A 10,723-nucleotide genomic window follows, 5' to 3' on the forward strand; every position below is an offset into this window, starting at 1 on the left:
AACGAGCGAAAACACTCCAGGAACCAACTGAAAATAAACTGAATTTAAAAAAAAGTCAAAATGAAATATAAAAATAAAACTTAGAAATAAAACTAACAAAACACAACACTGGTCCGAAACTTTTTGTGGTTCTCAAATTGTATACTACACAGAAGGGGCGTGGTGTATCTGACGTCACTTCCCATTACGCGCGGAGGTCCCGGAGTCGCCGCCAAAAAGAATCTCCCAGTGTGTTAGGATGGTGTCGGAGAAGGAGGCAGCAGGTATCCGCAGGTTTGTGTGTGGTCAACTCCGTGACGAGGCAGACCTAAGGTACAGTGGAAGCATTAAAGACGTGTTGTGCTAACAAACGACATGGGCCTAACTTCTTTATGTAGCATTCGGTTACTTAAACTGAAATCTGAAAATACTCCAACCAGCAGCATGTTGTCCGTTCTAAAAGTAAAACTCAACCCCAAATGTGCCATTTACTACTGAGAAGATGGGACATATTTTAAAAGTATTATGTTAACGAGTTCTCTGTTTATTATTGATTTCATTCCTTCGAGACGTTTTCTGATGCTAGCGCATCGATCTTTCAGTGACATTTTGGGTTTTTAAAACCTAAATATTATAGTTTTGCAAAAAGTGCAAGTAGCTTCTCTCGCAGGTATTGATTAGTGCCAGGCTGTTATGAAGGATGTTACCGATTTTAGTTGTATTTTTCAGTGTGTTCAAAAGCCTAAACCTCAAATGTGGCAGTTACTGTAAATGACAGCCTTCCTGCCACTCACAGATGTAATCTTTCTGCTGTTTTATTCCAGCACGCTGACCTTGGGAATTTTAAAAAAGAGATATCAGGCACACAACAAATGTGACTCATTAAGTCCCGAAGTAAAAACTTTAATGAAACAGGTGGTGCAAGAGGAACTGATGAAAATGCAGGTACCTGTTTTTGCTTTTCCATATAGATAATGATATGCACTGGTCAGCCACATCATTAAAGTGTTCACAGACAGTGCAAACTTCTGTTGAGAAACCATAGGTCCTCATGTGGCTTTTATTTTGACATTTATCATTCATGTAAACATTACTCCTTCTCCCAATGGCAACAGCTCTCTCCAACTGCAGAGCTCTTCTCTAGTAGTATAATCCCTCAAACTTGGCTACCTTCAAACTCCTCATATCCTGATATCATCAAGCAGAGATGATCAAGCATTTGCTTAATTTTCGAGCTGTGCCACATTCAAAAAACACGGATTCAGTGAAATTCAAAATGAAATCATGTGTGTGCAAATATAAAAGATCCTGCCCACACTTTGGCAGAAGAATCAGACTCGCGTTTCATGTTCACATCGATGTAGCGGACGTCCAGATGAATAGAATCAACCTTTTGGGAAGCACCCATATGCACTGAAACAAGCCCATACAGAGAGCCTCACCTCTGCAATCTACAGGATCAAAAGCAATCCCCGCATCCCCGTGCAAGACGCAACAGAATAGCCCTGTGTAACAGAGGTCCTGTCTCATAGTTGGTAGTATGAGAGGGATTTATCTGTTGTTTTGCAGGTGGTTTTAATTTTGTGGCAGATCAGAATTTATGTATATATAATACATAAAATAATCGTCTATCAGTCTTTTACATTTTTATTTTAGTTCCATAGTTATCATCTTTATAATTGTTGATTTTCCTCATAGGATAATGATAAAAGTGAAAGTGACTCAGAGACTAAGAAGCCCCAGAATAAAAGGAAGAGAGAAAATGGAAATGATGAGGTCATGAGTGAGAGTGAAGATGAATCCAGGGCAAAGAAATCACGAAATAATCATTCAAGCTCATCATCAGGTAGGCCAGCAGTGTCTAATTCATTTTAACTAAGGACAACACTGGGAAATGAAAGCCTATAGACATATACAGTTTGTGCACATCCTTTAGCAAATGAAGCTTTTTAACATGCAGTTTGGTCCAACTAAAGCACCCAAACCTTGCGAGTGCATTCTGATTACAGACCTGCAGAAAGGATACCCTGCAGCCAGCTCGTAATAGCCTGTTTTATAATTTATTTCAAAATGATGGCACAAATGATGTAACATGGAAACAGAAATCATCCTTTGATAAATGGGTACACAGACCTCTGCTTGTGTTCAGCAAAGATCTAGGCTACTGACTCTCCAATCTCATTAGAAATTGTCTGCCTTCAGCATCAACTTCCTTTTTGGTCATAACCCAGCAGGAGGCCAAAACTGGGCAAGCCAAAATTAAGAACCTTAAGCGATTTGTATGGTTATGCAGTATTTTTACTTACTATTAAAAGTAAAGGCAAGTGTATTTGACCATTTCAAGATTGCAATTCAAATATATTTTCTTTGTAAATTATACAATTATGTCCTTTTGTGGGTTAATAATGACAGAATCTGAGGCTCATGAGGACAACAAAACAGAAAGTGAAGAAAGCAGCAATGATGAAGAAAATGCCAAATCTCAAGCTGATGGTGAAGAGCAAGAGGTGAAAAAATCACAGCGAAAGAGAAATGAAAATCGTCAAATTGACAGTGACGAGTCTTCTGATGAGGAACTCAGTGAGTCTGAAAGAAACGAGAAGGAAAGCAACTGCAGTGACAGTCCAAAGAAAATGGTGAGAAAGAACGTCGAGACAAGAACCAGCAGTAAAGATGAAGGAAGGAAAACACCACTGAGTGATGCAGAAAACGAATCAGATGGAGACTGCAAGTCAGAAACGAGTGACGAGTCTTCTGACAGTGAAAAAGGTGATCATGCAAAAAAAAAATAAAATTATTTATTACGTTTATTGGCACAATATTTAATTGCTTGATATGCGGGGTTTCTGAGTTGGGATCGTCTGTTAATTGGAAAAATGGTAGTTCAGTCCCCAGCTTGTACAGTATTGTGGGGTTCAGTGCAAGATGCTGAACCCCGAGTGGTCCCAAGTGTATCTATTGGAGTGTGAGTGTGTAAACGTTCTATTAAAAGCACTTAGGGGCAGGAAAAAAGTGACTGTTTATGATTGGGTGAGTGAGCTTTGTAGCAAGAAAGCACTTTGACTGCTCAATTAGTATAGAAAAGCATTATACAAGTACTAGTCCACTTACATTATGATTTACTGATGTGTTGCAGAAGATACAAAAGTGGAAAAGAAAACCAGTGACCCAGACTCAGATTCATCACTACCTTCTTTGGAAGATGAAAAAGAAAATAAGACTGATAAAACAAAAGATAAAAAGAAGATTAAGAAGAGTGTGAAGAAAGATGAGAGCACCAGAAAACCAAAGGTGAGAGTCAGATGAAACTAAACTTTTAATCTGTATTGTACTTGGTGGTGCACGCAACAGAAGCATTCTTTCATATCTTACAAAGGAGAACCTGAATTATTTTGTTTCTGCATGTATCTGATCCTTTAATTAAACACAATACTGAGTAAAGTTTTATAGTTGTGTTTATTTGGCTGCTTTCAATCAAATCTGCAAAACTAGACTAAAAGAGAGATAACCCTGAAAACTATATGTAACTATATGTAATGAAGATCTATAAAAATATCTTTTTTTTTTTTCACACCTTGTTTCTCCTCGGCTTCATCCTGCAGTCTGATGACAAATCAGTGGCGAGGCTCAAACGTTACATTGCCCTCTGCGGTGTGAGGAGAAATTACAAGAAACTGCTGGAGGACTGCCGCTCCATCCGCTCCCAAGTGGCTGTTCTGAAGAAGGAGCTTGAAGAGCTTGGTGTACATGGTGAGTATGAACCCTTTTTTGTCAAATAAAAATGAAGAAATACATTCTGGCTTATTTGCAGATTTAGATTCTTTAGCAATTACCCAACCCTAAAGAGTGAAACCATGAGTTACCGTTGCTTTCCTATCAACTTGAAACAATCGGGCCATTCTCCTCTGACCTCTGATATCAATAAGTCCTCTTCACCCAAAGAATTTCCTGTCTAGATATTTTCTCTTTCACGGATAATTCTCTGGAAACCTTATGGATGGTTGTGAAGGAAAATCCCAGTAGATCAGCAGCTTCTGAAATACTTAGACCAGCCCGCCTGACACCAACAACAAGTCATTTAAATCATGTTTCTTCCCTATTCTGATGCTCAGTTTGAACTTCAGCAGGTCTTCCTGACCATGTCTACATGCCTAAATGCATTGAGTGTATTTGCTGATTATATGATTTGTCAGCGAGCAGTTTTATCTAATATTGTTGCCAGCGATCAATCACAGCACACATAGATGCTTAAAGTTAGCCACTGACCAAACACTGCCAGGGGTTTCTTCGGGCTTGATAGAGGAGCCCCAAAACAAAAAACTAAAAGTTAACACCCTATCTCTATAAACATAAAAAGTTCCCAGGTTTGGTCCATAAACTGAAAAAAACTAAACCTAACTTTTGAATTGAACCACATGGGCAAATCGTCTTAACAAAACTTTATACTCTAACGCTAAAACATTTTTAGAGTCCATGTGATTCTGCAGATGGAAACTATCCGGTTTCATTTTGTAGTCCATGTGGTTACATTTGTGTAGGCTTTGAGGCTTTAAGGAAATGCCACAACATTGGCTTTTTCCCTCAACAGCAGGGTCATCACATGGTAGCCAAGTTGTTTCCGTATTGAACCCAACATGAAAATTAATTGTTGACAGTTTGAATTTTTAATGTTTTTCATTATGCAGTTTGATGACTTAAAGCTTATTGTCTTCCACACAGGTCAGCCAACTATTCAGAAATGTAAAAAGGTCAGAATGAAGAGAGAGCAAGCTCAAGAACTGGCTGCTCTTGATGTCAACAACATCATTACCACACAAGGTAACCAGCTCTCTTGTCATACTATGACTCCTTCAGAGTTGTTTCAAATACAGCACTGTAGACACCACGATTCAAAGGATGCAACTAACGCAAAACAAATTGACATTGTTGTTTGTGCTTATTGTTAATCTGAGTTAATGATGATTTTAATAACAATTTAAATCTATATTTCTTGAGCAGATATGCAAACAACTGCAAAAATATCTTGAATAGTTTTACATTTCCTTGTTTTTAGATGGGAATCCTTCTAGGACTTGTAGCTGTGGTTTATTACCTGCTTATGTGGAGAAATGCACAATGTTCATCTTGTGGTGAATACTGAAGTGGTGTAGACAGTAGCGTCAGTTATGTTGTGATTCAGAACCTTTAATATGGTTTCTTCCAAGGTCGACCTACACGCAGGGGAGCCTCAGCAAGTCAGAAACAACAGGACTGTCCGTCCTCTGAATATCAGCGCACTCTAAACTCAGAATCAGACAGTGATCAGGAAAACAATACCCACAGAGGTCGCAGGAAAATGTCCGAATGGGCCAACCTGCAGGGGATCATCAGTGATGACGCAGACAGTGACTGATGAGTCTGGTTCTCTCTCTCTCTCTCTCTCTCTCTCTCTCTTCCCCCCCCCCCCCCCCCCCCCCCCCCCCCCCCCCCCCGGAAGTGTTCGATTTTTTTTTCTTCAATGTTTTGATACTAAGCATAACAAAATTAATCTGACTTTTTTATATGGCGATAACAGTGATCACAAAGGATATTGATGGTGTTTGAGTGTTAAAATATTGTGAATGGCATTTTGTTAACTGCCATTGTATATCTTTGTTAAATCGTATTTCAAATAAAAATACTATGATCAAAATGGATTCATGTGGAGTAGTAATTTACTTTTATGACTGAAATACTGTTTATGAGACAGACAAAAGAAAGGGACGTCATTTCAGAGAAAAGATGGCAAAGTTATTGATATTTTCAAATGTGGCAATATTTTACAATTTATTTTAGAAATAAATTTGTAAACTTTTCACCTTCTGTAACTGTGCTAGATCCTTCTGTAGTCATGAGCAGTTATAAGAGTTTTGAATGACTCCAGTCATTGGTTTTAATTAACATATTACGTGGAAGCGATCAGCGTAACTGCACCGGAACTGTCGTAAACTCTTCGCTATACGGACTATTTCGCAGACGGACTGGTCCCACGGTGTAATTTGACCGTTGTCATTTCTACAGGTCAAGAAGGTATTTCACGTTAATTATTGCAATATTGTTGAGATTTTTCTGTTTTCAATATATGGAAGCACGGCAAAATGATTTCCTCCGATACTACATAAATATTTATTCCCAGCAGACAGCGTAACCTGATAAACTGTAAAGACGGCGTGGATTTGACCCGAAGACTGCTGCAGACAGCATAAAATCACAGCTGTTCGCGAAAACTCAGCATAACCTATTTTTTTTTTTTGTTTGTTTTTTTGGTATTTTCACTGTGACTATTTATTTAAACCATGTATGTAAAATAAGTCAGTAAATGTACGACTGTTAAGTCCTAGCAAAACTTTGCACTTAAGGTTTATAAATATGTAGCTACATGCAATAATGTCTTTAAAAACTATTTCCTATGAAACTATGAGGTTTCGGTACATGTGTTTACGGAACATTGGGATGACTGCCTTCACAAAGTGGTGTGTTTGTATTGTAATACCCATTCTGAACGTTTAAACATTGCGTCTGACAGATGTCCGCCATATTATAACAATTTAAAAGAGAGAAATACTTTCAAACAATAAATACTAAATAAAAACAAACGAATCCTTCTGAAAACCTTGGGTGCAGGACACCCAAGCCATTTAAGACTTGTAGTACACTGAATCATAACTGTGTTTGTTTGGTGATTATCTTCTGTTTGTTTAAAATTAGCATGATGTCCACTGATGTGCTGCTGGGATTTTCTTCTTTATCCATACACCGTCTACTCTGTCGGAGTCATTGCATCCCCATCTAAGCAATACATTGTGCATTTCTATTTGAGCTCTGTCCTTTTATTATATTTTCTCCTATTTCCCCCTTGCCTTTTTTCCTTCTGTCTGTCAGCTTACGCATGGTCATACTACACTAATCTATATTACATATAATATAATAACTGAAATAACACAAGTAAAAAGGATGAAATAAACATAAAACAAACACATTAACAGAGGAGCCTTTAGAGATTTTATAGTTCACACCTTGAAAAAGCAAAATGCGTTTGGCACAACAGCATTCAGATCATAATTCTGATTGCAAAAGCTGCCAGACAGGAAAGGATTTTTGTAACAAAAATAATAATAATAATAATAATTTTAAAAAGTATTTGATTGGTAGAACAAAAAGAAGAAATATTTCACAATGTTGTGCTTTTTAGTTTTAGTATGTTCTTTTAATTGAGTTTATGTAAATCCTGCATGGAGGAATGGATGATGACACACCAGATGAGGTTATTGCTGAGTTGAAGTCCAGGCCCATTGGAGTATGGGGTGTTGCTCAGATAGCCGCTGGCACTGGGCTTGCTGTATATGCCATGTGGGCAGGAATCCTCCAACCAGGCTTCCGAAAAGTCCCCTTGAAGCTACAGGTTTGTCTACGTTGTCTGAAATAACTTTTTATATAGCAGTGCTCTTGCAACACTCATTTTTACGTCAGCTCTTTGAAATTTCTCCCAGGTTCCCTACATTCCTGCCAGCAGAGCCCAAGTACAAAATGTGATGTCCCTTCTCAGAGGTCGACAGGGAGGTCTTGTGGATTTAGGATCTGGTGATGGTCGTATAGTAAGTATAAACAACATATTTGGGCTGCTTTTTTACTTGCACTGATAAATAACAGAGCTTCGATGTGTTCCTAAGGTCTTGGAAGCCCATCGGCGTGGTTTCATTCCTGCTGTCGGTTATGAGCTTAACCCCTGGCTTGTTCGCCTGGCCCGATTTTATGCATGGAGAGCAGGCCATCATGGAAAAGTATCGTACCGACGAGAAGACCTCTGGAAGGTTTGTCACTTGCGTGTGGTATCAGTGACGCTCGCATGCAAATTTGCAGAATTGCTTCACAAAAAATAAATAAATAAATCTGTTGGAAGTAACCAAGCATGTTTATGAATGTTTCCAAGTTTTTTTATCCTCATATTAATGTGACATTTAATACTTACGTAACTAAATGCTTCAGGAAAGCCAAATGCTTTGTTGTTGTTTTTTAATTATTTATTTTGCTTAAAACAAAATTACTGTTAAAGCTGTTCGCTTATTTATATCCTTCCTTTTATCTCATCACAGGTGGACTTGACAAAATGCAAGAATGTCACTGTGTTTTTGGCTCCTAGTGTGGTGAGTAATATTGTGAACATATACGTGAGCTATGAACTGTTTATAATGGGGAAATAAAGAATGAAAAATAATTTGGGTTCATCCAACACAGGATAAAAATAGATGTGGTACAGTGGATTATAGGCAGGCATTAGATAATTTTTATGAACATTATTATTAAGTATTGCCGTAATTTTAGCTTTTCTCTTGTGTTTGCAGCTTTCGTTGTTGCAGGAGAAGTTAGAGGCCGAGCTGCCTGATGATGCCTTAGTGGTGGCAGGCCGTTTTCCCCTTCCTGACTGGAAACCTTGCATAATTGAGGGACATGGCGTGGACAGAGCTTGGGCATACAGCGTGCAAGAACAAAGACAGCACACTGTCAACAGAAATAACCTCACAGCCACAGAGTCTTTTACAATGAACTAACCAAAGCCCTATATATGTATATATTTTTTTTATTTTTATTTTATTTTATTTTATTGCTCTCCTACAATTGTAACATAGACTTTTATAAATTTGCTACTTTTATGACATAAATCACATTAACTGAAATGTGACAGATTTTTTCAACATCTGCAGCAGGATATTTCACACATGCTGCTGTTGCTTTACTCCTCTGTGGCCCGGGGACTGTGTTCACAAACAGAGAGAGAATCCTGGCAGAGAGCTTGAATAATGGTGTACTTATAAAAACTAAGTAATATAATTAATTCATAGTGTGAATGTGAGTGTGAATGGTTGCCTGTGTCTCTGTGTTAGCACTGCGACAGACTGGCTAATTATTAGTCAGTTAGTCATCTAAGAAGGGAAGACTTTTAAATATTCATCTGCTCTGGAGTTTGCATTGCCACCCATATAATAAAGAGCTGTAAGTAACGTTCTGCTTTTGATGCCATTATTTTAACTCTTTTTTTCTTTTCTTTTTTTTTTAGTATTTGTTGTATGTGTAATATTTGACTTAAGAGAAATGTTTCAATCCCAGAATGCAGCAGGCTTTTCTGAAGTAGCAATCGTGTAAATGCTCTGTGAATGTAGATTTAGGGTGCTTAGTGCTGGCAAAAATGTTCTGTGTGTGCAATGTGGCTTCAAGTAACTGAGCACATGGTATCCAAAGTGTCCATGCAGTAACAACAGCACAGTTGTTGTACTATATGCATTGCTGTATTCTTGTATGACACAGATAACATTTATAAAGCTTACTATGTATACATGCAGGCATCTATCCTGTGTTGTAAATAATCATGCATTGCTCCATTCTCTAGTGTTTTGTTCTTCTATCGGCTGCTCACTTTAGGGGTCGCCAAAACAAACGATGCTACTGCTCTATCCCCAGCATCCGCCTCTGTCACATCAACCGTCTGCATGTCCTTCTTCACTACATCTATCAGTCTTCACTGTGGTCTTCCTCAGTGTCAACCTTGCCTCTAACACTCTTACTAAACATCTCAACTTGAGGTCTATCCTGGTCGCTTCCAGTGAAAAGCATAAAATCTTCAGCTCTTCCTTCAGTTTTTTTTGTCAGTGCCTTTTCCTCCAAACCATACACCATAGCAGATCTAACTGTTATCTTGTATACTTTGAATTTCACTATTGCTTCTATCCTTCTGTCACAAATCACCCCTTACCCTTGTCTCCACCCACTTCTGCCTGCAATCTCTTCTTTGCCTCTGTTGGGCTCTGTCCATTGCTTTGGATGGTTGAATGGAGGTATGTCAACTTGTCATTCAGACACATGTGTTCTGTCTTGCTTCTACTGGCTTTTATTTCACTTTAATTTTCTTTATTCTGGAACATACCTCCACCTCTCCAGCCTCCAGCCTGTCCTCAGTGTCCTGCAGCACCCACACATACTTCCCTGGCACTCCTGACTTCCTCATGCAGTACCACAGTTCTTCTCTTGGCACCCTATATCATGTGCTTTCACTTTTAACCCACATACATAGAGACACAACGCCATTCCTTCTGACCTTCTCTGTACTTCTCCATCAACACTCAAAGCAAAAGTCGCATTTGTAGTGCTCTTTCTTGACATGGAGCTATACTGCTGCTCTAAATAACCTAGCTCCATCAACTCTTTTCCATAGCTTAATGGCATGGCTAATCAGCTTTATCCCTATTTAGTTACTACAGCGCTGTACTCACCATTGGTCTTGAATATCTGTACCAGTACACATCCATTCCTCAGACATCCTCTCACTTTCCAATATAGTGTTAAATAGTCTGGTTGTGGCATGTATAGCTATTCTTATGTAAATTATAAATCTTTCACCTTTATCTGTATAGTGAATACAATTCTTCTGTATATGACAATCTTGGGTTTTAAGTGCTAATAACTATCTGTTATATATAAGATATAGTGCAAACTTTATCAATGGTCCTTCTTCTGTTTATGTAACCTTACTTCTTTGAAAGCCAGGCAAATTCCTGTATTTGTATGTTTGTGTGGGCGAGCCAGGTTTCAGCAGAAGCACAGTATTATAATAGCATTTTGCATAAGGCTTTTTAGGGGAAATGACAACATGAAACATATGAAGGTCTTTTTTTTAGAGTAAATTCATTCGTTTCATTTTACCTTTGTTCATAACTTTGAATTATTTAACAGT

The 10,723-nt window shown here is 38.2% G+C and overlaps 2 protein-coding genes across 3 annotated transcripts; both read left to right on the plus strand.

Annotated features, from left to right (window-relative positions):
* The first annotated feature begins 110 nt into the window (after positions 1–110).
* On the plus strand, positions 111–5,653 carry hirip3 (HIRA interacting protein 3). The gene is made up of 8 exons (XM_085156125.1): positions 111–312; positions 804–924; positions 1,678–1,825; positions 2,392–2,748; positions 3,116–3,270; positions 3,582–3,729; positions 4,699–4,797; positions 5,184–5,653. Exons 1-8 carry the CDS (start codon positions 239–241, stop codon positions 5,369–5,371), a joined length of 1,290 nt encoding a protein of 429 aa, XP_085012251.1. The 5' UTR covers positions 111–238; the 3' UTR covers positions 5,372–5,653.
* A 278-nt stretch (positions 5,654–5,931) lies between these two features.
* antkmt (adenine nucleotide translocase lysine methyltransferase) lies at positions 5,932–10,666 on the plus strand. 2 transcript variants are annotated; one of them, XM_085156137.1, is made up of 6 exons: positions 5,932–6,027; positions 7,236–7,399; positions 7,488–7,592; positions 7,668–7,808; positions 8,091–8,141; positions 8,340–10,666. In XM_085156137.1, the coding sequence occupies exons 2-6, from the start codon at positions 7,238–7,240 to the stop codon at positions 8,544–8,546; spliced, it is 666 nt and encodes a 221-aa protein (XP_085012263.1). In that variant the 5' UTR covers positions 5,932–6,027; positions 7,236–7,237; the 3' UTR covers positions 8,547–10,666. The 2 variants fall into 2 exon arrangements, with proteins under 2 accessions (XP_085012263.1, XP_085012262.1); XM_085156136.1 differs by having other exon boundaries at positions 5,956–7,399.
* The last annotated feature ends 57 nt before the right edge of the window (positions 10,667–10,723 follow it).

Source organism: Neolamprologus multifasciatus, chromosome 4 (genome assembly GCF_963576455.1).
Source record: "Neolamprologus multifasciatus chromosome 4, fNeoMul1.2, whole genome shotgun sequence".
Classification (NCBI taxonomy): Eukaryota; Metazoa; Chordata; class Actinopteri; order Cichliformes; family Cichlidae; genus Neolamprologus; species Neolamprologus multifasciatus.